Below are 24,376 nucleotides of genomic sequence, written 5' to 3'. Positions count from 1 at the left end.
GACAGGCAGGGCTGAGCAGCCCCAGAGGGATGCTCTAGCCAGTGGCTCCCACCAGGACTTAGATGCCTGACAGGTTACATGCTCAGCATCTCGAGGGGGCTCATAATTTTATCTGCTCCTGCTGGTATCAGCCAGAGCACAGACATCACTGCCCAGGGCTCCTGGGGAGCCCCGACAGCTCCTCCAGCCCTTCTGCAGCTTCTCTCCTGCAGGGTAAAGGGTGGTGGTAAAGGAGGAGCGGGGTTAACCTGGATGAGGCAGGGGAGGAAACAGCCTTGGGGTGCTCCAGGCAGCTACAGCCTGCCAGGACCATCATGGAGAGACTCGGCTCCTGTCCCAGGGTTGCTCCTTGAAGAGCCCTGGTCAGCATCTTCCCCATTAAGCAGGTCCTGGGGGGCCAGCCCCGCCCCCCAGTTGGCTTTTGCAGAGAGAGTCGGGGATGGACATTTCCCCACTGTGACCAGGGAAGGGGGTGATTTGGTGGAGGTGGAGGTGGCTGGGGGCAGGACCAGCGTGGGAGGCAGCGGGTTACCCTGAACCCCAGCGCTTACCAGGAAACCAAAGCAGGGGGAGGGAGGGGAAGGAAGGGGGTGAAATTTCTGCAATCAGAGTGCAATCACTGTTATTGCCTTGCACTGCGCCCATCCCCGCTGCCCGCACGCAGCCCCTGCACATACCAGCGGGGCTTCTCTGCCGAGTGACCCCCTTCCCCACACCCTGGCTGAGGTCGGGTGCTTCTGCGGGCGGCATCGGGTCCCCCTGCACTGCGGGCACCCAAACCCAAGGGGCTGAGATCTGGCACGGTGGCGAGGGTGGTAGTGCGGCTGTGACCCCGGTGCCATGGCAGGCGGGGACTGGAGGGCTCATGAGCGGTGACGTCTCGCCGGGAGGAAACAGCTGCTGGCCAAGGACGAGCTGACGGCCACAAGCAGACAGCGAGCGCGCCGGCGGCCGGCTGTTCCCGCGAGCACACCCGGACGGGCCTCGGTGCCGCTCGTAAGTGTGTGCTGGTGCGAGGGGGGGGACCATAGTGGTGCGAGGGGGGGACCATAGTGGTGTGCAGCTCTACCGCAGTGACGTGCGAGCGGGTGAAAGCTGTGGCTGGGCGGTGAGCTGTGCAAGCAGAGGGTCCTTCCAAGGGGTGGCTGCAGGGGGGATCCTTGTTTTCCTTTTTTCCTTTTTATGAAAAATCCTTCCTTTTTAACAAAAGCCGGGGGGGGGGGGCTGCACTGCCGGTGGGTGGTTTTCTGGGTGGGCGCTGGCGTTGCTGCAGGGCCCATGGGTGTGTCCTGGCCAGGATATGTCTTTGTCTGTGCTCTGGGACTGCGGTGGCTGCAGAAATGCTCATCACCCCGAGCAGGGGTCCGAGGTGGGCTCAATGGGGAGCATCCCCCCTGGTTTGGTACCCGCTGAGTTTTGCACAGGCAAACACGCCGTACGACACCCCAGAGGCACGGAGCTCTAGAAGGGCAAGGGGACTTTTTGGCGCTGGGGTGTGGCAGGGGACTTCGGGGACATCCTTTGCCTCGCAGGGAGGACGGATGCTGCTTTTTTTTAACCCAGCGAAGCTCCCTGCGGGCAGGACGATCGGTGGCAGGCCACTGGGTGTGTCACGGCCTCTGTTCAGTGCAGCCATGCCAGGAGAGCCCTGCCAGGCAGCAGGCTGCAAAAATAGCTGCAGGGCTCCTGGAGTGAAAGCCCTGAGCGCAAAGCCATGGTGGGGCCGTGGAGAGGCTGGCGGGGTGCACGCTGCTGAGGGGAAAGGTTTTTTGGCAAGGGTGGGTGGTTCTGCAAAGGGGATGGGCTGTGTACATCATTTAGAATTTCTCATGGCACTTTCTGTCCAGGAATCCCCATAAGTCAAACCTCTCCATTTTTTATTTTTTTTTTTTTGGAGGGAGGGGGGACGGACAGGATGGGACAACAGGTATACCACCATGCCAGGGCTCTGCAGCCTCCAGGTTTCCCCCCCTGCCCCATGGACTCAGTCTGTCTGGGCATCCTCCCCGGATTGCCCACTGGCAAGGCAAGAGCTGGGGCTGCTCCCCCAGCCTCTGCGGAGGTGCCAGCAGCGGTGGGAGACAGGGACGGGGCACTGCAGGGACCGGCTGGGGACTGGGTGTGGCCGGCAATTCTCCAACACTGCTGTGATGAGTTGGGTGGTCTCAGCCCAGCTGCCTCATGCATGGAGCAAGGCAGGAGGGCTGTGCCACGCAGGGCTTTCTCCATTCCCTGGAGGGTACACGGCGTCACATACAAGCTCCTGAGTGGCATTAAAAGACTGCGTGGGCCAGGGGATCCCCTTGCACCCACCCAGCACCCGGCCACAGTGCAGCTCTGCCGCATGCGGGGGCTCTCCCCCAGCCAGAAGCTGCAGGAAAGGGTGGCCGAGGCTTGCAGCCCCCCCCAGCTGAAAAGGGAAGGGCAAGCAAAGGCACATGAGGTTTTCTGCAAAACTTCCTCCCCTCAGCAGGGATGCCTGCGGGTGCTAGAAGTCTTCCTGCACCCAAGAGGGGTGACCCAGCCGCACAGACGGCTGCGGGGCTGGATCTCCCCCTCCACGGGTGCTCTTGTAGGGATGTAGGGCCAAGCCAGGGAGGTTCATGCCGTTTCCCTTGCTCGCTCCACAGCCTGAAACCAAGCTCGGCTGGGGGCAGAAACCCCCCCAGGGCGGCCCTGCTGTGCCTTGAGCTTTCCTGCAACGTGTCTCGGAGGGAGGGCGAGCGCTGGCAAGGAGGCGGCCGTGCCTCAGGGCTGGAGCTCAGCTGACGCTCAGTGGTTCATTCATGGCCAGACTCCATTTTCCAGCTGTTTCTCTCCCTCCGTCAGCTTTCTCAGAGCAAACTGCGCTGTCTGGGGACTTTCTCTGGGGGGGTGGGGAGAGCCCACACCGCAGCGAGTTGCAGCTATAAATGGTGCTGGTGTTAGAAAACAACCTGAGAGTTACCCTGGAAACCCGGCTGTGTTTCCTGGGCTTGCGTGGGACTGATGGCGGCCTTGATTCGACGCACAGAAACTCAGATAAAAGCTGGTAGGATCATGGCTGGGGACTGCCCAGCCCCAGTGCCGTGCTACAACAGGGCATCCCCAGCAGCCGCTGAAACTGGGATGGTGCCAGGGCTTGGGGGGGGCTGCAGGGGGACCAGAGGGAGCATTGTGGGGTGCAGCAAGGAGAGTCAGCCCTGCAGAGGATGCTCAGCCCATTTCCACGTATTCAGCACTTTCTTCCCCTCCTGGTTTCACTCGGTGCTGACAGGAAGCAGTTCAGGGGCCCATCTCCGCTACCCCCAGCCCACAGGGTCCCCAACTCAGCGCCAAATACCAAAGGATCTCAGCTCCAGTGACCGCAGGGTGTCCAGCAAAGCCCCTCGCCCTGAGCCTCCCCACCAGCACCCGGGTACCGCACCTGCAGCGATGGCAGCAGCACCCAAGGGAGGGAGCAAAGCCTCCCTTAACTAACACAGCCCCCAAGGGGCCTTGGGTTCACGCTGGCTTTTCTGTTCCCTCCCACAGCTGCTCCTTATCTTCACTCCAGTGATTTCCAGCTTGGGAAGCCATGGCACCCAAAGGAAAGGTAAGGATGACCCACGCACGGCGGGGATGGGTGCCAGGGGTGCCACAGGGCAGACCCCAAAGCTGGGGCAGCATCTCCATCACGCAGCAAAGATAGTGGCAAGGTGCACAGGGTGTAATGCTGCCCAGAGCCTGTTTACATTCCTGCCTCTCCGGGCAGTGCTGTCTGGATGGCATGCAGATGGGGGAAGTGCTGGGTGAGCAGGGACAGCAAGGATTAAAAAATCCTTTTGGGACCACGGTGGGATGGGGAAGAGAAGCTGTGGGACGGAGAGGAGAAGAGACGTTGGACTGGGGATATGGACTTTTACTGGAAAGAAATCCCGCCTGAGCCTGCTGCAAGGCGTGCAGCCCTGCTTTGGCTTCTCCCCCACCCCAGCCTGGATTTCTCCCCTCTCAGAGCTGGGGCTGGTGCAATGTGGCAGCTGGGTGAGCAGGTGCTCCCTCGCAGCCAGGAAAACATCTCAGCGTGGGTGGAAAACGCTGCCTCGGTGGGCAGCTGTGGCTGGCAGAGTACAGCTTGCCTGCAGTGTGCAGGGCAGGGGAGGAGTCCAAGTCCAGAGCCTTCCTTCTCCACTTTCCATTTCCTCAAGAAATCAAGTAATCATTGCCACAAGCCCAATCACCCACAGCTTCCCACCCAGGCGCGGGGATGATTGCCTCTGGGTGGAGAAACTGAGGCACGGCATGGGTGAGCATCACCCCTGCAGTGGTCCAGGACTCTGAGCAGCCACGTGGTGGGAGAGAGCGAAGCCACGCTAGGAATTTTGCTTCCACCCTCCCGGCCCCCAGCCTGGCGTATTTTTAGCTGGGAGGTCCCAGGCGGGCCGGGATGACTCAGAGGCTGGAGGAGGGGAGGCGGGGGGCCCCCGGCAGCTGAAGCGGGGAATGGAAAGGGAGATGGGGGCGTGAGGAGGGAGCGGCGGGCAGGATGCTGTTTCCCTCCTGAGTGATGTTTCTGCACCTCCCTGGGGCTCATTCCCACAAGAGTGCAGGGAGCGCGGGGTGATGCACAGCGCTGAGCTCCTGCCTCAGTTTCCCTTGCCCCTGCCATGGCAGCACTGTGGCAAGGCAGGCAGCTCATGCTTCGATGGCTCAGCAGGCAGGAACACAGCCCTGCTCCTCCTCCCCGTTTAACCAGGGCCAACATCTTGTCTCCCCACCATCACCCATGCAGCCCCAGCACCCTCTGGCCACCTTTATCCCTTCCTGCTGCCTCTAGGTACTTCCTTTGCCTTTCAACTTCTTATTTACATCTCTGCAAGGCATACGTGTGGGCAACAGCTTGCACCAAGCCAGGAGGGTCTGGGAGGGGAGCTGCCGGGAAGCGTAGCTAAATCCAGCTCTCTGGATGAATCACCTGCAATACGATCTGTCCCTGTGCCTGCCTGGGTCTCTCCAAGGGCAGCGTCTCCTCTTGCCTGACCTGGTCCCTCCCATGTGGGACACCAGTGCCAGCAGCTCCTCCCAAGAAGGCCATGGGATGTGCCCAGCCCAGACTACTTTCTGTCTGGAAAATGGGGGTACAGGGGCCAGTTTCTTTCTGAAGGTGCTGGGCGAGATGCGCAGCAGAGCTGTTGCGGTGTTGGGATGGGACCCAGGTGAGCGGTGGGTATGGGGCTGTCCCAGGTTCATTCCTGGAGGCACTCGCTGGGTCAGGGACCCTGGTGCTGCCTGCCCAATGCCCACCTTCCTGGGGACACGCTGGCTTTAGATGCCCACACTGGAAACAGCCCTGGGCCTTTGTACAGCTCCAGGGGATCTTAAGCCCTGCAGCAGATCCTGAGCAAGTGATCCCAGGCAGGTGTGTGTTTGGCACATCGTACAAGCCGAGCCAGGGTAGGATGCTCATAGTTTCCCAGGGTGCTGACACAGCTGAGAGCCCCAGCTCAGCCTGGCTCCCAGCCCTTCCGCTCCCCAGTGAGACCACTAAAGAAATGCTGCTGTTCAGCTCTTTCCACGCTGTGCCTTGGGTGGGGATGAGTCCCAGTTCCTTACATGGGGCTTGGCTGTTTTCACATCTGCTTCCACCCAGGGTTTGTGCTGATCTCATTCAGAGTTTGACCCCAGGTTCCCCTGGGGTGAATACCCCTGAGCAAAGCTGACCTAGGGAGGGGAAGCCCGGTCCCTGCTTTTTTCCCAAGGTCTGTTTGGGGATGTTTCTCCTGAGCTCCCTGTTGTGCAGCCTGGAGGTGCCGGGCAGCAGACAGAAGTGGACCATGCAAACCCCCAGGAATTCTCATGCTCCTGGGAAAGTCTTTTCCTGCATCCAGAATCTGCTCTGACCCCTCAGACCAGCCTGGGCCCTGTGGGAGGATGTGCGGGGATAGGACAAGTTGTTGGGAGCGCTGGCTCTTCTCAGTACTATCCACTTAGCAGCCCACGATGATTTTGTGCCTGTAAATTTGTCTCCTCCCCTGGAGGCCATGCAGAGCTTGGGCATCCTCAGCATCCAGAGGGCTTCCCTGTTTGCAATCGGCAGCAGGAAAATGACTTCATCACTCCCAATCCAGCCCCCATAACTCCCTTCAGCCTGGCTGTGTCACAGAGGGATCACCCTGGTCCTTCCATGCTTTCCCCTGCATTCAGGGTGTCCAACCCTCCCCTGGGGTCTCTCCTTTTCCTGCTGAACCCCCCAAGATAGAGCTGGGAACCTAAATGTGCTCAAGAAACAACCTTTCAAAACACCAGCTCTTGCTGGTGTGGCAGGGAGGGTTGGATCCAGCTTAAACATGGGGCACAAGCAGCAAACAGAGAGCGATGGCAGTGAGATATGAGAGGGAAGGCTGTGTACTCCAGTGACCCAGCACACAAAAAAATTTCACAGTGGGAAGAGCAAAGGAAATGCTGCAGAGACCAAGTGTTTATGCTTGAGGCTGAGCTTTGCCCTCGGGTAGCCCGAGGGAGTAGATCTCACCCCAATTCTGCTCAGCTTCAACATCTCCTTCCCCCTATCCCACTGGGGGATTCTCCTTCCACTTTCACCCTCTCACTTCCTTTCCCCTAGGTGTACAGGGGGTCAGTGAAGGATTTCCCAGGCTTTGATGCCAGCCAGGACGCGGAGGCCTTGTACAATGCCATGAAGGGGTTTGGTACGTACATTTCTCTGGATTGTCACCCCAGGTCCACCCTGATGTCCCCTATTCCTTCAGTTGACCCTTGCATGGCTGGGCATCCTGCATCACCTCCCCTCTCAGCTGCCTGTCTGCTTTAGCAGCCTGCCAGGACCTTTTCTGTTTCCCCTTTCCTCCCTGGAGCCAGCTTCTCATCCCGGCCCCGAGTTGGAAGCAGATTTGGGAATGGCAGGATGGCTATGCTGAGCCCAGCCATGGGGCTAAATGTGACTCCCGGCTCTCCACACAGGCAGTGACAAGGAAGCCATCCTGGACCTCATCACATCCAGAAGCAACAAGCAGCGAGTGGAGATCTGCCAAGCCTACAAGTCCCTCTATGGGAAGGTAACAGCAGAAATGCTCCCTGGTCCATGTCCCCACTGCAGATGCAGGTGGCCGTGGCTGCCACCAACAAGCCCACGCAGGGACCCACCACTCCCTGGACCCACTTGGAGATGCTGTGGAGAAAAGGGTCCCCCAGCCCCTTTTTATCCCTCTACCAGGACCTCATTGCAGACCTCAAGTATGAGCTGACAGGGAAGTTTGAGCGGCTGATCGTGAGCCTGATGCGACCCCCAGCTTACAGCGACGCCAAAGAAATCAAAGATGCCATTGCGGTAAGGGGTGGGCAGCCCCCCCCGGGCCCCTCTGAGGACACCCCAGCTGGCCCCTATGCTCATGGGGCTGCATCTCTGCCCACAGGGCATCGGTACAGATGAGAAGTGCCTCATCGAGATCCTTGCCTCCCGCACCAACCAGGAGATCCACAACTTGGTGGCTGCCTATAAAGATGGTGAGGGCTGGGAAAGGGCAGGGGCTGCCCTGTGTCCCCTTGGTCCAGGACAAGGGGCAGAGGTGAGGGAATCCAACTCTCCAGGCCCTGACCTCTCCCTCTTCCACCAGCCTACGAGAGAGACCTGGAGGCTGACATTGTTGGAGACACATCAGGCCACTTCAAGAAGATGCTCGTTGTTCTGCTTCAGGTATGTCCATCTGTCCAGCGTCTGCAGGTGGTGGGTGCCCGCAGCCAGCAGGGCTGAGCCCATCTCTATCCCACAGGGCACCAGGGAAGAGGATGATGTAGTGAGCGAGGACCTGGTGGAACAGGATGCCAGGGTGAGGTTTGGCAGGTCGCTGGGATGGGTGGCATCGGGGCAGGAATGGGGCTGGTGGCACTGGGACCATCCAGACTTAGGCCTTCAAAAGGAAGGTGGATGCCAAGGGCACCCATGCTTGGGTAAATCCCCATGTGAGCAGCACCCTGACTTGGTCTCTGCCACCTTCCCCATCCCACAAGGACCTGCTGGAAGCCGGCGAGCTGAAATGGGGCACAGACGAGGCCCAGTTCATCTACATTCTTGGCCGGCGAAGCAAGCAGCACCTCCGCCTGGGTGAGCATCTCCTGCAAGCTCAGGGTAGGGCTTGAAAGTATCTTGGCAGCTTCTCCAGGCATCACCTCGCTCTTGTCCCACAGTCTTTGATGAGTACCTGAAGATTTCCGGGAAGCCGATCGAGAGGAGCATCCGCGGAGAGCTCTCTGGTGACTTTGAGAAGCTGATGCTGGCTGTGGGTAAGTCAGCCCCTGCGTGGGGAGTGCTGTGAGAACACACTGCTGGCCTTGCTGGGGTGGCAGGGCTCAACACAAGAGCCAGAAGGGGTGGGGTTGCAGCTGTACTCAGTTTCAGATTGCTCAGGGAGGCTCCTTTGGGGCAGGGAGGGGGGCGATGCTGAATGTGGCGCTCAGAGGCTGAGGGCACTGGTGAAGCTGGGTGCTGGCGTTCCTCACCACGCCTCAATTTCCCTGCAGTGAAGTGTGTCAGAAGCACGGCAGAGTATTTTGCTGAAAGGCTCTACAAGGCCATGAAGGTGAGTGGATCACCCCTTCCCCAGGGGGTCCCTGCAGCATTGCAGGGAGTTGGCCAGAGGACGGGTCCCCTTGCCACAGGGTGCTCAGGATCTATGTGACCTGAGGGTCTTTGCTCTTCCCTCCAAATAAGTTATTCCATCAGACCAAGGGCTGGGTAGAAATCTGAGAGAGGGTCCCAAATGTGATGGGCTGAGCAAGGTTGCTTGTCCATCCCAGGGTTGATGCAGGGGCTCCTCCATTGCAGGGGCTGGGCACAAGAGACAACACGTTGATCCGCATCATGGTGTCCCGCAGCGAGATCGACATGCTGGACATCCGGGAAGTGTTCAGGACCAAGTATGAGAAATCTCTCTACAACATGATAAAGGTAAGCGCTGGGGGTCCCCGGTCACCCTCCAAGCAGCTGCAAGTGCTGCCTCCCTTTTAATGCCAGCACCCATGGGAGGGCTGAGCCCCCTCCCCAGCCGCCCTGGGTTGGGTGTCCATCTCTGAGGACAAGGCTCAGGGAGACCTTTCTCCATGTGCCCATCCCACGGCACCACCTTGATCCTCCCTGCCACGTGGTTCCCCACCTCCACCTGTCTTTTCAGGAGGACACCTCCGGGGAGTACAAGAAGGCCCTGTTGAAGCTGTGTGGAGGGGACGATGAGTAAGACCGCCTGTCACCCCCTGTTTGTCCCTCTTCATCCCCTTGGTGCTGGGTACAAACCTCCGGGTCAGAGCCTGGTGGAGCACCTGGATGACAGCACCCGCGGTGACAGCAGTTCGGTACGGGGGGCCCTGCGTCCCCCCTGCACGGCCGACCACGATGCCACAGTCCCTTCTTGGCACGTGGCAGCCCCGCAGGGCAGAGACAAACACCTGGAGGGAGGATGCTCCAGTGGTGGGGGTGGTTGAGATTTACCAGCCACTTCCCTCCCCATTCCCACCCAACCCTGCCCGGCACCCGGCGGGTACAAAGCACCCCTCCCGGAGGGGCAGGATGGGGCGAGGGGCCCCCACAGCTCACTGTTCCCTGTCCTTGCCCTCCCATTGCAGTGCCGCAGGTGAGTTCTTCCCCGAGGCGGCGCAGGTGGCCTATCAGATGTGGGAGCTTAGCGCGGTGGCCAAAGTAGAGGTCAGCACCCCCCAGCCCCAACCCTGTACCCCTCCTCTGCTCTCTACCAGCTTGGGACCCCCGGCTGCTCCTCTCTGCCATGGGGCACGGCCAGCCCCGCACCTCTGCTCTGCCTCTTGCTCCGCGGCTCCTCTTGACACCTTTCTCCGGTTTTGGGGCACGAGGTTGGCAGGACATAACCCCAACAGGGCTGGCTGCCCCCCATGGGCTCCACTACCCCCCCCCACCCCTCTCTGAGGCCTCAGGGCAGCGGGCCCCGCATGTCTGCAGTGCATCACTTAACAGCTCTGGCTCTGGTCCCCACCAGAGATCTCCTGCTCCCCGGGGCAGCCCACCCCGATGCCAGGGCTGGCCGGGGCACGGCTGTGCCACGGGGAGCCACCACCCTGCATGCAGCTGGAGGGGACCCACAAAGGGGTGGTTTAGGATGTGCAGAAAAGACACCCTGAGCCCACACGTGCACGGGGAGGACAGAGATGTGCTGGGAGCTGTAAGGATGCAGAAGGGTAGAATTACAGGGCAGGAGCCAGCATCCTTTCAGTGACTCCTCTTCTGGCTCTCAGCTGATGTGGCCAGCCCCAGCCGAGGTGCCCCAGCATTCGGGGAGGCGGGTATAACACCGAGCAGGACACCAAGACTCCAGAGACACTCTGTTGCCGTCTTCTCCCTGCTCTCTGCTGCCCTGGCTGTGGTTTGCCCCTTGATGGAAGGGGTGACAGTGGCGGGGACATCCTCACTGAGCCCCAGGTGCTTGCACTAACACATGACCTGCTTTGGCCTCGCCTTGCCGGGTGGCACCTTCCCTCCCTCTCTCCATCCCTTCCTCTCTCTCCATCCCTCCCTCCATCCCACGCAGCTCAGGGATGACCCCAAACCCCTCTGTGCCTCCACAGCTGCGAGGAACCGTGCAGCCCGCGGGAGGCTTCAACGATGACGGGGACGCGCAGGTGCTGAGGAAGGCGATGAAGGGCCTGGGTAAGTGGGGGCCACAGGCCCACCCCCTTCCTGCTGCTCCTCAACTGCTCCTGGGGCAGAAAACCCACCCTGGCCCACGCAGGGCTGCGTGAAAGCCTCAGGGAGGGGGAAAAGACCCACTTTTGGAGCCATAGGAGATCCCTCTTCCCCATTTCCCATTTATGGGGGGGGGTGGCGATGTGCTTGCAGTTAGGGGTGATGTAGTGTGGCTCTGCTGGCCCCCTCTGCTCTCCCCATCGTCGCTGCTGTCATTGCAGGCACGGACGAAGGGGCCATAATCGACGTAGTGACGCAGAGGAGCAACGCCCAGAGGCAGCAGATCCTAAAGGCTTATAAGGCTCATTACGGCAGGGTATTGTCTCCTCTCTCCGCTCCTTCCTTCTGCCCACAGCCCGCCCCCTCCCATGTGAAGATCTGCCTCTCGCTGAAAGAAATCCTGCCCAGGGAGCAGTGGGCAGCCAGGGCACCCCAATTCACCCTGGCATGTCTCCCCTGAGGAAGACCAAGTTGTCAAAGCAGCCTCCCACTCTGCGTGCACCACCAGCCCAAGGCTGTCCTTTCCCCTTCGCTCTTCCCATCCTCGGTCCTGCACAGAGGACTCCAGGATCTCCCCAGAGCCACCCCCCAAAACATGACCTTAAACCATCCCATGGGTCTTCCCAGATGTCTCCCACCTCCCCACTCTCCTGCCCTGTTTTCTCCCCGGTGTTGCCTTGGCTGGTCTGTCCCTGCGAAGGTTGCTGAGGACAGAACCCTCAAACACTCTTGCAGGACCTGATGGCAGACCTGAAATCTGAGCTGTCTGGCAGCTTGGCCAAGCTGATCCTCGGGCTCATGATGACGCCGGCGCAGTACGACGCCAAGCAGCTGAGGAAGGCTGTGGAGGTGACTGCCACACTGGTGGTATTGGCTTCAGCACGTGAGGACAGGGCAGTTTTCGCTGTGGTTGTACCCACACTGCAGGTGGCCCGGGGCTGTGAGTGTACCCCAGCTTCACAGGGCCCCGGGCTCTCATCTCCTATCCAGAAGGAAAGCAGAGCAGAAAGCACCAGGACAAAGACCTGGTTTGCACTCAAGACCTTCTGAGAGCCCGATTTGACCTCTTTGCAGCCCAGCACGCTCTAGCCAGCTCATCCACAAAGCCTCTAAGGGTGGGCTCTCACTGCTTTACAAAGCATCCCCACGTTGCAGGGGGAGCAGTGCCCTGCCAGGCACAGGTAGCCACAGGAGAACCAGGGCAGGGGCAAACCAGCAGCTTGCACCACTATCCACCAGTCACACCAGTTGGGAACCCACTAGCAGCACACTTGGGCACTTTCATGCTGGTTCCCACCAGCCCTTAGGGATGTTTGATGGATATGGACTTTTGGCACATTGTAGCCCTGGGGTTAGAGCAGCCCCTCCTTGCCTGGCACTGGTGGGGGGATGCTGCCGTGTCCCCATCCAGCGCTGGCACCCGCAGCACCCCACCATGCTGCTCTCTTCCAGGGGGCCGGCACAGACGAGGGTGTCCTCATCGAAATCATGGCCACGCGGAACAACCGGGAGATCACAGCGATCAATGAGGCATATCAGCAAGGTACGGCACAGGAGGGATGTGTGGAGCAACCCAGCTCCTGGGCACAGACCGTATTTAATGCAGTACAAGGCCCTTTCCAGAGCCTGGGGTACAATTTCTGTCTCTGGGCTGGGTCCATGGCTTGGTGCTGTGAAGGTCTATGAGTCCTTCCAGGCAAGAGCAGCTCTTCCCCAGGTCCAACACCATATTAAAGAGAAGTGGACACCTGGAATGAGGCTGGCAGGAGTTCCCAAATCCATCCTGTGATTTCTCACAGACCTAGACTCTGCACTTCTCTTTCCCTTCCACTCATGCCACCTCCTCCCTAGGGAACAAGACCTGCAAGCTCCAGATTCTTGCCCCAGAGAGCCCCAGCCTCTTCTCCCCCAGAGAGCTCATGGTTTTAAACAAATGACTCTGTGTCTGGTCACTCCCAGCAGAGCACTGGTCCTGGCCTCTCTCCATGTCACAGTGACATGCCCCAGCTCCGCCACCAATGTCTCCTCCCCTTAGAGCTCTTTCACAATGACCCCTCTCCCTCAGGAGCACCCAGAGCAAGAGACTGTGGTCATGCCCAGAGCATTAGAGTTGTTGGGGTGATCCCCTTCTCCCCAGACCTGAAAATAGCAGATGGAAGCATCTGCTTCAGCCATGCAAAGGCTGGAGGATGGTCACCACCATCTGCAGACCCCATGGGGATCACAGGCACATCAGGCACTGGTGGGTGGGAAGGAGAGCTGCAGGCAGGGTGCAGGGCTCACTAGTCCCCCTTCTCCACAGCGTACCACAAGAGCCTAGAAGATGACCTGAGCTCTGACACCTCGGGGCATTTCAAGAGGATTCTCGTCTCCCTGGCTCTGGTAAGGGTGGCTTTCTCGCTGGGGATTGTCCCCTCCTTACCGCAGGCAGCAGTGGAGATCTGTGAGGATGGTGGCTGTGGATGGGGATGGAGTGTCACCGCCTGGCTGGGCAGCACTGCTGGACCCTGTCTGCCACCCCCTCGGCCTGGGGGTCTCCTGGGAGATGTCCTCTCCCCAGCTGCATGATTTTTGTGTTGAACCACAGGGCAACCGTGACGAAGGACCAGAGAACCTCACACAGGCGCATGAGGATGCCAAGGTAAGATCCGTACTGGCAGTGCTGAGGCTCTGTATAAAAAAATAAACAAATAAATAAATAAATAGAGGATGTTTCATCCCCTGGTCTGGAAATGGCATCCTCAGGGAAGCAAATGCTGCTGGGGCAGGGTGTCTGTAAGCTGCAGAGGGAGATGCCAGGTGAAGTGACACTCTTGGAGGTAAAGCTCCCCGGCCCGATTTCTGATACCCTGGGCTCTGCTGCTGCACACATGGGGAAGCTGCAAACCATGAGAGCAGCCCTGGGGCCAAGCCCCAGGGAGCTCCCGACCAGGGACTGCCCCATTTCTCGTGCAGAGCTGCCACTTTGGGGTCCAGTAACACACACCGACGCTGAAATCTGGCGCTTGAGCTTCAAAGGCAGCTTTTGGCTGGTCTGCAAGAGCCACCCACCTCTCTGTGCTGTGCATGAGGCAGCCCAGAAGCCTCAACTGCTTTTCACCCTGCCAGCGTGCTGGGATGCCAGCCCTCAAACCATTGCTTCATCTTTACCGGGCTGCAGCGAGCCAGGACTGGAGGGGGAAGGCTGAGCAGCCAGAAATGGTGCAGTGGGGTGCTGGGACCCCACTGCCTGGCTCAGCTCCCGGTCCCAAGAGACCTGTGACCCTCAGGCTGTGCGCCTTGGCCTCCTGCTCCTTCAAGCCAAGTCTTTCCTGCAAGGGGCTGGGAAGCTTGGTGCAGGGCCAAACCTGAGCTCTCGCTTGGCTGCCCTGCCCCAGCACCGCTTGCTCCAACGCATGCCGGCAGCACGCAGATGCGCAGCACTCCCAGCCGGGCCGCTGCCGGCGGAGGGAGCCGGCGCTGCGCTGCCTTGCACCCTGCCGCATGCGCTGCCGCTCGCCTCGACCTGCTGCAGAGAAAGAGAGAGCCGAGGATGGACAAACACGGGGACAAGCCAGCCGGCTGGCAGCCGGCCGGGCACCGCGCTGTGCTTTGTCAGCAGAGCTGCCCTTCCCCTCCTCCCGCTGCCTGCGCCCGGCAAAGGCAGGCAGGCTGGGGTGAGCCAGCCTGGGGCCAGGCAGGGGTACTCCCCAAGGAGCAACTGGCTGGTACCTAAGCCCCAGGGGTGTCGGGGGGTCACTTTACTGGCCAAAGACCAACCCCCACCCCAGGTGGTGGTGTGGAGGCCAAACTGGAGGAGGACACAGGTCCTAAGATCAGACCCACTCATGGGGAAGCAGGGGAGCTGGGGACAGGTCATTTTAGGGGATTTTGCTAGTCTTCCCTTGCTTTGTCAGGGAAGGATAAAGGTTGAACAGCACCTTCTGACCCTTTTGTCTCCCTCTCTCTTTCTCTCCACCAGGTTGTTGCTGAGACCCTGGTGAGTGCCTGCCCTTTCGCTCCTCAGCCTTCTGCATGTTTGAGGGGATGCTGTGGGGTGCAGGGCTGGGGCTGGGAATTGCAGCCCCACATGCCGGGCTCCTCTGACCACACAGGCTGCAGGCTGTGCTCGCTTGCTTGGGGCTCCAGGGTCCTTGCATCAGGATGGGTGGCAAGGGGACAGAGAGGACCTGCATGAGGGCACTGCCTGGCAGCACAGGGCAGGAGAGAGAGAAAGCCACCTTCCTGCCCTTGGGAGGGCTGGGGACCAATCCTGCCCGCTGCCTGCATGCAGGACCCATGTTCCTGGCAGTGTGGGAGTCGGGGTTGGCTTCCCTGGCTCACCGAAAGCAGGAACAGGGGAAGGAGCAACTTTTTACTGCAATAGCTTAATGGGTGTGATGAGTACAGCCTCCCCACTGAGCCCCACAGCAGGGGTGGCCACTGTTTCACCTGTGGGCAGCACTGCTGTGGCCCAGGGTAGAGGGGGGATCCTGTGTCTGGCAGCTCTAAATTCCCTGTTTGGTATTGGTCACCCCCAAAACATCCTCCTCAACAGACAAGAAAAAGCCTTAACCATGAGCATTGCAAAGCTTTCTTTCATAAAAATGAGAAAATATCTTTTCTTAGAGGCAATGTGTGAGTGTGCAGCTGTGCACCTTCACATCCATGCATAGAAAATACCTTTGGGGGGGGGGGGGGGCGGGGGGGAGTTACCTTGCTGCTCGTAAGAGGATGTTCAGGACTGGCTGTCCCAGGAAGAGCTGCCTGACATCTTTGTCTCTCTCTCCTATGCCTGTCCCTCTGCCTCCCTCTTCACCCTTGGTTGCTCTCCCAGAAACTTGCTGACGTCTCCAGCAACGATTCCAGCGACTCCCTGGAGACCCGTTTCCTCAGCATCCTCTGCACCCGCAGCTACCCCCACCTCCGCAGAGGTAGGACCACATTTCTGCATCATTCCAGACCCTCTGCTGCAACAGAAGTGCTTTGATTTGGGCTGGATGGGACCCCCAAGGCTGAGGCTGAGCGTTGCCTCCCCAGTGATGGTGGGGATGAGGCAGTGGGAGGAGATGGCATGCCCTTGCATTTGGGGTGGTGTCGTGGTTTAAACCCGGCCGGCAGCCAAACACCACACAGACACTTGCTCACCCTCCCCCACCCCAGGGAATGGGGAAGAGAATCGGAAGGGTAAAGGTAAGGAGACTTGTAGGTTGGGATAAAAACAATTTAATAATGGAAGTAAAATAAAATAATAATTATAATCATAATAGTAATAATAGAAAATACAATGAGTAATGCACAGTGCAATTGTTCACCACCCACTGATCGATGCCCAGCCTGTTCCTGGTAACGATCACAGAGGAGAGAACCCCAAAACCACAATCCTGGAAGCGAGAGCGAGCTTCCCTTTCAGCCCTCATCTATATGCTGAACATGACGTTGTATGATATGGAATATTGCATAGGCCAGTTTGGGTCCGGTGCTCTCGCCGTGCTCCCTCCCAGCTTCTTGTGTAGCTGAGCAGTAGCAGGCCATGGGAAACTGAAAAGTTCTTCATTTCTTAGCAACAACTAAAAATGTCAGTATATTATTAACGTTCTTCTTACCCCAAATCCAATTCTAATCCAAACCACTGCACTACTCTAGCTGCTAAGAAGGAAAAAAAAAAAAAAAAAAAAAATTAGCTCTATCCCAGCCAAAATCAGGACAGCTGAGGGCGCCCAGGCCTGCTCTGCTCCCAGCTGGTGCCCCGGGCTGGCATGGCACGGCTCAGCGGGTGATCCTTTCCTCTCCCCCATCCCCAGTGTTTCAGGAATTCATCAAAATGACCAACCACGATGTGGAGCACGCCATCAAGAAGCGGATGTCGGGGGACGTGAGGGACGCCTTCGTGGCCATCGGTCAGTGCCCTGCGGGTGCTCCCTCGGGGCAGGGCTTCCCCGATGGCAGGCAGCTCCTTCACCCGCCTCTGCCAAGGCAACCTGACGGCAGATTCCTGCTGCCTTTGGGCCATGGAGACTCCCAGTGTGGCGAGGGGTTGGGGCATTTATAGGGCATCCTATGGGGCCAAGCCTGCACCCTGGTACCAAGGAGGGTTTGCAGCTGACTGAATGGGTGGCACAGCTCCTTGCTGCAATGTGTCCCCTGGGTGCCGGGAGCCAGGAGCCCACTTTCTCTCCCCTCTGTTGCAGTCCGGAGCGTGAAGAACAAGCCGGCCTTCTTCGCTGACAAGCTCTACAAGTCCATGAAGGTGCAGACGGGCTCTCCTGGGGATGAGCTGCGGGAGGGGGCTATGCTGGGCAGACACCCTTTGGGAGTCTCTAATTTAACCCCATGGTAGTGATGAGGTTTGTTCGCCAGCTATTCCCAAGAGAGCAGGGCAGGGGTGAGCTCAAACCAATACCACATCAGCTTTCTCAAACCCAGCACATGTCCAAGGGAGATCACAGAATGGGTTGGGTTGGGAGGGACCTTTAAAGGTCATCTAGTCCAACCCCCTGCAATGGGCAGGGACATCTTCAATGAGATCAGGTTGCTCAGAGCCCCGTCCAACCTGGCCTTGAATGTTTCCACGGATGGGGGCATCAACCACCTCTCTGGGCAAACCTGTCCCAGTGTTTCACCACCCTCATCATAAAAAATTTCTTCCTTGTATCTAGTCTGAATCTACCTTCTTTTAGTTTAAAACCATTATGGCTTGTCCTACTGTTACAGACCCTACTTAAACAGTCTGTCCCCATCATTCTCAAAAGCCCCCTCTAAGTACTGAAAGGCTGTAACAGTCTCCCTGGAGTCTTCTCTTCTCCAGGCTAAATAACCCCAAGTCTCTCAGCCTGATCTCATAGGAGAGGTGCTCTGGCCACCTGATCATTTTTGCGGCCTCCTCTGGACCTGATCCCCAGATTGGACAGTGCTGGAGATGCCAGGGAAGGGTCCCTGAGTCCCAGTCCCTTCAGGGTTATTTGTTCAAGCTCCCCTTTGCAGGGTGTCGGCACAGATGAGAGGACCCTCACCCGGATCATGATTTCCCGGAGCGAGATTGACCTGTTCAACATCCGGGGCGAGTTCATAGACCTGTTTGACAAATCGCTGCACCACATGATCGAGGTAAGGGGGACACGGGCGTTCCTCCCTGGCTCGTCACCTTGTCTGGCCGAGCCCTGGCCCTGAGCCTTGCAGGGACCCCAGCTGTGAGCGGTGCCCAGAGCGGCACAGGGGCTGAGCATTGCCTGGGGATGGGGAACCTGCCCCAACCAGCCCCCGTGTTGGCAGGTCTGGCCATAAAGGGGACGTGCTGACATCTTTCACTGCTGCACGGATGCCTGGGGGGTGGCTGGGGCATGGACCTGCACCTTCCCTGTGCCCAGCGCCTTCAGCTGGGCTTCCCCAGGGCAGCCGCCGGTGGGCAGTTCTCTGACACGGGTCTCCCTCTTGCAGAAGGACACCTCGGGCGACTACCGCAAGGCTCTGCTGGCGCTGTGCGGGGGGGAGGACTAGGAGGCCACGGGAGCCCCTTCTTCATGTCTGAGCCAGCACGCACGCACCCACCGCCTTGATGTCACTGCAGCTTCGGGGGCTTCAGGGGACGCTCGGTTCCCTGCAGAGGACTCACTTTGCGCTGGAAAGCAGCACCACATTGCAAGCGGGGGAGTCTCGGGGAGGGGAGCAAAGGGGTCTAGGTAGGGAGATTGTCTGTCTCAGTGCAAAATAATTCATACCCAAACATGCCACTAACCCAGGAATTTACCCAGATGCAGAAGGCAATTTTAAATCTCATAAATAAAACCTTACTCTTGCTGACCCTGGGGTGAAAGCAGGTCATTTACTGGGGTAGGTTTGGGTGGGACTGAGTCCATGCTGAGGAGTCTCAGTGTCTCCTTGCTCCTGCAGGCACACGTGGACAGAAGCCCTGCCCCAACCCCAAGGAGGGCCTTGGAGACCCCAAAACCCCTCTGAGCAACACTTGGAGGGTCTGCCGCTACTGAGAAAGGGGGGGCTGGAAATGCATACGGGGCTGGCAGCAGTGCAGGGATTTCACTGAGAGCTTCACTTCATGCCTCTGAAAACCCCCGTCAGGGTTCATGCCATTGGGTGAATGATGCTTTTATAAACCAGAGATACAAATCGGACTTTATGGCATCCATCCGTCCTCACACGCGGTTTCCTGTGCTTTCAAGCTGCTGAAGAAGCAGTCGAAAGGCACATGCCATAGAGGCTACACCCCCAAACAGTTTATGTTTGCACTTCCCCCAGCGCCCAAGAGAAAAGAACTGGAATTTCCAAAAGTGGGAAATTCCAGCACTTTCAATTGTTTCCAAGTCAGAACAAAAAGTCTTGAATACCCAAGTCTTCCTCAGAACAGCTGGGTGAGGAAAGCTTCACTTTCAAAATATCAAAGCAGCGTTAGGAATAACACCACAATATTATCATAACACTTCAAAACCAGCTGAGGTCGAGAAGCAGCAACATGTAGAGACAAACCAGGGAAGCTGAAACAACTAAGTTGGGTGTTATACCACTGAAAATTCCCTTGATACCTTCCTGTAAAACATCGCCTTGTAACAAAATCACCTTTCTAGGGGGAAAGCAGCCTGGCCAAAGTTTCTTCCACCCCTTCCCATTTGGATTTGGGCTCCTCTGTCTTGCCCCGGTGTGTATGTAGGAATGGGCATCCTTGTTCAGGCAGCATCTGGGGGGCTGAACCCACCCCACACTCGAAGCAGCCAACAGGTCACCTGCTTGGCCAGAAACCTGCTGCAAAGACTCTGGGCAGATGCAGAAGATGTTTTGAAGGGAGGATATAACCCTGATCTTCATTTGCCTGTTTCTTCCTGCGGCTCAGCCCTGCAGCTCTCAGCTTTGCAGCAGAGACATGATTCTGCTGGAGAGCTGGGCATGGCACAGCAACTGCAGGCAGCAGAGCTGGCCCCGTCCCCACAGCTGGGAACTGTGCTCTTGGGGACCTGGCTGCAATGTCCAAGGAAGTTCTGAGCCCAGCACCTCTGGCAATGCCAGATTTGGGTCAATGGAGCTCTGCTCCTCCAGAGCCAGGGGGGAAATCTGCTCGGCATTAACACAGGGACACAACACATGAGCCATCATCCTGCTCCTTCTTGTTGCCAAAACAAAAGCTCCTGGGGTATGTACAGGAGGTGTATTTCCTGGGCACAGGCATAAACACTCCAGTGAATTTTCTGGCTGTACCATGATTGCTATAAGCCTGTGACCAGTGACTGTCACCACAGCCCAGATGCCTTGGAGCAGCACAGGACCACAAGTGAGACCAGGAAGCCCCTCAGGGCCAGTCCCCAGCCTGGCTTGGGGTGATGCCGCTGACAGAAAGCCTGGCTGATCCCAGCACACCAATCCCAAATCCAGGAAATTCCCTGGCACTCAGTGCTGGCTGCTCCTACGATGAGGACAAGATACCAGAGTCACACAGTGTCTGGGGACAGGGAGGAAGAACGAGATGGGATTTCCTCCTCGAAGCAACTCCTTCTCTGGAAAAGTCTTGCTTTTGAACTCTTTGTCTTGTCCCAGTGCCATAGTAATCCATCTCCAGCAGCAGTTGCTACAGCTGAAGCAGAAAACAGCCAGTGACATTTTAATCCCTGCAAACACTTAAGCACACTCAATATCCTATTTAAGCGCAGGGTATCTCAGCATCCTGTCCCCATGTTGCTGGGGTTGGCAGCTCACCTGGTTCTGCTCACAGTGGGCTGCCCTACACAGGGAGAACCACAAACTGGACTGAACTCAGCAGAGCTGCCCACCCCGAGGGCGATGCCAAGAGGGTGATGGCATCTTGGGAAGCACAAGCGTGGCCTCTGGGACTCACTCTGCAGCTGGGGCATTTTCTCCCTGTTACCCTGATGCTTTCTTGCAGAGGTTGATGAATTTGCAGCCAGCTCTTGGAGACCTTTTCCCATTTGGTGTCATGCATCACAGTAAATGTATCTCCCACTGCCAAATGAATTAACCTCTTGCTGCTTTCCCATGCTGGAGAGCCTGAGGTCTCCACACCAGGCCCAGAGAAATGAGATGCTCTGGTTAAAAGCAGCCATGAAGAAGGAGGAGGTGCTGGGCAGGGGTATTGCTTTAGAAGGACTCCAAGTGAACCAAGAGGAGCCTGGGACTGTCAGCACCAAGACAGACTGTGGGCCCTGGGACACAGAGAAGCACAGAAGATTGGAATAAACCCAGTAAGAAGCACATAGAAGTGGCAGCCAAAAGGTTACACATAACCTGTCACCTTGCCAAAGGATTTGGGATGGAGTGAGTGTAACCTGCAGTGAAACAGGGAACACTGAGTCTATGAGGGGGTAAGAATATGCCTGGCCTAAGCCAAGCCTGAGGAAGGAAGAACACTTGTTTAACGCCCAAATCACTCACTATAAATCTGTGCTAACTGACAATAAATTAAACAAAAATGCCTCAAGTGAAGACTGTTTTGCTCATTAAACCCTCTATACATGGGCAGGTCACAGACCCTCCAAAGCAGCTTCATCCCTGTAGCATCCTGGTCTCTACAGAAAATACACTTCATAGCACCGCTCTCCAGGAACACCTCTGCTCCATCCGCTGGCTCCAACCAGCCCAATCCGAGGGCAACTGGTGGCAAATCTCATGCTTAGCCTTTGTGATCAACAAGATGACAAGCAGTTCAAGTAAGGCTATGAAAGGAAAGGGGAGGACAAAATGATGGGCACAAAACGGGAAGAATTAGAAAGGCTGTAAGCAGGGTAAGGGCTAGAGACAGGTCCACACTGGCCACCCACGCTTCAGCCTTCAGGCCTGCCGCAGAGAAGCTGCTGCCAGGGTCTGGGATTTACGCACCGGCAGCCGTCGCACGGCTGTTTTGTACATTGCCGGGAGCAAGGACTCGCTTCCAGGCAAAGCCAACGCCAGATTTCACAGGTTGCGACATCCAAAAAAACCCCACAAGCCCATGTTTGGTGTGCAGAGGGTCAGACCTCTCCCTCTGAATCAGCTCCAGGGGCTACTGCAGATCCTCTTTACTACCAGACCCTCGCAGGAGCCACATCTGGTGCAGACACATGGAATGTTGGTCTCGGTCCTTGGCTCAACGCTGCAACACCAACGAGCCAATTCCATCCCACCCACTGTCCTCCCCTTCCCCCCTGATGGGAGAAACCCAGCCTTGAGTCTTGGGAGCTGACAGAGGTTTCTTCTTCAGCTCTTCCTCTTCCCAAGCCAAAGGAGGAAGAAGCAGCCTTGCCACTCGCGTCCATGTGCTGCTCACTGAGCAGACTGTTTCCCACAGTGAGCTGAAGCTGGGGAGATGGCTGAGCTCACCAGGGCTGCTCTCCCCACACCATCACCCCTGAAGTCAGCTTTCCAGGACATGATAACTGCTGAGGAACCCTCTTCTCAGGCACTGCAACTGGATGAGATATGGCCTGGTGAGGGAGGAAGAGGGGAAAATCCCTTATGTGGTTGTCATTGATCCTGCAAATTTGGACTCTGAATAATTCAAAGCTTAAGCAAGGAAATCCTTTCAGCACTCCCGGACCCAGATCCCACAGTTCTTGGGACATCAGCTGTGGGGCTGCACCAGGTCCCACCATAACCTAGCCCTTGCCGACTGTGGAGAAGGAAGGGGGAGGACGGCAAGGCTGTGGAGGAAGGCAGGAGGTGGATGCGAAGTGGATGACACTGAGCCTTGCCTCACATACCAGAGGCAGAGGGAGAAGGGAGTTCTCATTCAGTGAGACAGTAAACCCAGCAAAGGCAAAGCAGCCTGGCATCCCTGGAAAGCCACAGTGTGACTCCGGCCCCCTGAGAAGGCAGGGCGCTGCGGGAGGTCTGGGGGAGCAAGATCGATCCCCAGCACTTCCCTCCTCCATCCCTCTGCTGACCCCTTGCCTACCCCGACCCCTTCCACGCTCCCTCCTCCCCTCTCCCAGCGGCCCACCCCCCCAGGCTCCCTCCCCTGCCTCTCCCTTGCCCTTCATCCCAGAGCCCTCCCATCATGCCAGGTTAATTTGAGTTCCTGATTTGCATAGGCAGGAGATCGCAATGTTCTGGAAATCCCCTCCTGTGGCCGGAGCTTCCTCCTCGCTCTCACAGCGTCACTCGCGGCCTCCTGCTTCCCTTCACTGACAGAGCACCAGGACGCGTTTGATTAGCGCGGCACAAGCAGAAGCCCCCAGCGAAACCCACTGTTGATGCCAAGAGGCACCCATCGACAGCACCCCGCAGCACCCCTGCAGAGCTAAGCCCACGAGCAGCTCTGGGGTGCCGTGTCAAACTGGCTGCACCCATCGCCTGCTCTGCAGCTGCCCCTCTGCTCCCGCCTTGCTCCGGGGCCAGCCCCCCGGCACGGCCACCCGTGACAGCCAGGCCCTGGCTGGCCCCATCAGGGTTCAAATGCGCTCCGTCCACCCAGCAGTAACGGAGGGCAGGTGGGTGCCTGGGTCTGCTGGGCCACTTCCACTTGGGATTCGCAACACTGGACATGCACAGGGCTGACCGTGCTCATCCTTGAGTGGGGTCAACCCAACCGCAGCTAGACCTGATCCAAAACAAGCAGGGGCAGATGGAAGGAGAGCTCCGCAACCCCCACCCATGGCCTTGTGCTCCTTCTTGTCCCGTTTCCCACAGCACGGCCACAAATACAGAAGCAATCACAGTGCCTTCACGTGAACAAGCCTCCACTGAAGGTGCTGAACCCAACCCTTTGTGCCAAAAAAACCCCTAGTATGTAAAAGTTTCAGCTATAAACACATCTTCACAGCCACGCAGGCATGCTCATGAATCACAGCTGCCGTCAGGTGAGTTTTCTCCCCTGAGAGCACAGCGGGACCGAAGGAATGAGGAAGGACCGATAGCCTTTGGTTTTCATAGTGAAATTTGTTCCAGCATTTGGACCAGCCCAAGCAAGCAACCTCAGGTGGAAACACAAAGAACAGCTGGCTAGAGCGGTGGAGAGGCAGTGACCACCTCCACGGGTACCTGGGCTGCTGCAGGCAGGCCCCAGACCCCACGGCTCCTCACCCCTCCTGCCAAGCACCCATGCTTCAACTCCCCAAACCAGCTGGACGGGCACTTTTCAGGCCTCACAGCTCACGCCTGGCAAGTGTAGAAAAAACACCTTGACAGGTCAATTTTGTGCCTGCTGGGGATGAGCTGGGGAGCTAGCACCAGCCTCTGTAAAATAGAAACACTTTAATCCTTGGTGTTTACTCCAGCACCATCTGGCCTCATGCTGGTTCTGATCATCAGTTATCTTGGTGGATGGTTTCCAGGGACTACCTGCAACCCTGGCACACCATCACCTCTCCAGCTCCACCAGAAGCACCAGCTCTTCCCCATTCCCCCAGGAGATGCATCCTGTCCTGACTCCAGAGATGCAGAAGAATGGGATGGAAACATGCATGGGACAATGACGATATCTCTTGCAAGATGCAACAGTTTTCCTGGACAGAATCACAACGTGTTGGTTAATCCGGTGAAGTCGTTCAGAAACCAGGCAATAAGAATGATGTAACCAGGTTCTACAGTTGTCCAAAAGTGAATCACAGGCTCCACGACAGCCCCCACCTCCCTCCTTTTGCTGACTAATACCTGACATGGCTCGGCAGCCCCTGGAAGGAACGGCACAGGAGAGCCCTTTAAGCAGTGCCTGGCTCCTTATCAAAACCACACAGAGGCTGTCTGGGACCTCCATCATGGGGAATTCCCCTTCTCCATGCC

At 57.8% G+C, this 24,376-nt stretch overlaps 1 protein-coding gene across 2 annotated transcripts; it reads left to right on the top strand.

Annotated features, from left to right (window-relative positions):
* Nucleotides 1-863: 863 nt before the first annotated feature.
* Nucleotides 864-18,460, top strand: ANXA6 (annexin A6). Of its 2 annotated transcripts, XM_033006233.2 has the most exons (26): nt 864-996; nt 3,514-3,574; nt 6,581-6,665; nt 6,937-7,031; nt 7,190-7,303; nt 7,389-7,479; nt 7,590-7,669; nt 7,746-7,802; nt 7,984-8,077; nt 8,161-8,256; nt 8,494-8,552; nt 8,798-8,920; nt 9,144-9,202; nt 9,592-9,670; nt 10,564-10,645; nt 10,903-10,997; nt 11,417-11,530; nt 12,134-12,224; nt 12,984-13,063; nt 13,269-13,322; nt 14,643-14,660; nt 15,498-15,594; nt 16,465-16,560; nt 16,852-16,910; nt 17,645-17,767; nt 18,098-18,460. In XM_033006233.2, exons 2-26 carry the CDS (start codon nt 3,557-3,559, stop codon nt 18,155-18,157), a joined length of 2,019 nt encoding a protein of 672 aa, XP_032862124.2. In that variant the 5' UTR covers nt 864-996; nt 3,514-3,556; the 3' UTR covers nt 18,158-18,460. The 2 variants fall into 2 exon arrangements, with proteins under 2 accessions (XP_032862124.2, XP_032862125.2); XM_033006234.2 differs by lacking the exon at nt 14,643-14,660.
* The last annotated feature ends 5,916 nt before the right edge of the window (nt 18,461-24,376 follow it).

Source organism: Tyto alba, unplaced genomic scaffold (assembly GCF_018691265.1).
Source record: "Tyto alba isolate M040663 unplaced genomic scaffold, T.alba_DEE_v4.0 Super-Scaffold_17, whole genome shotgun sequence".
NCBI lineage: Eukaryota > Metazoa > Chordata > Aves > Strigiformes > Tytonidae > Tyto > Tyto alba.
Note: the sequence above shows the minus strand (reverse complement) of the source record. Positions and strands in the feature narration are given on the sequence as shown.

Excerpts from the sequence above, each read along its gene's own strand:
- ANXA6 (XM_033006233.2), top strand. Across the intron at positions 7,480-7,589 it reads GGTGGCTGCCTATAAAGATG|CCTACGAGAGAGACCTGGAG; the intron begins GTGAGGGCTGGG and ends CTCTTCCACCAG. Across the intron at positions 8,921-9,143 it reads CTCTCTACAACATGATAAAG|GAGGACACCTCCGGGGAGTA; the intron begins GTAAGCGCTGGG and ends CTGTCTTTTCAG.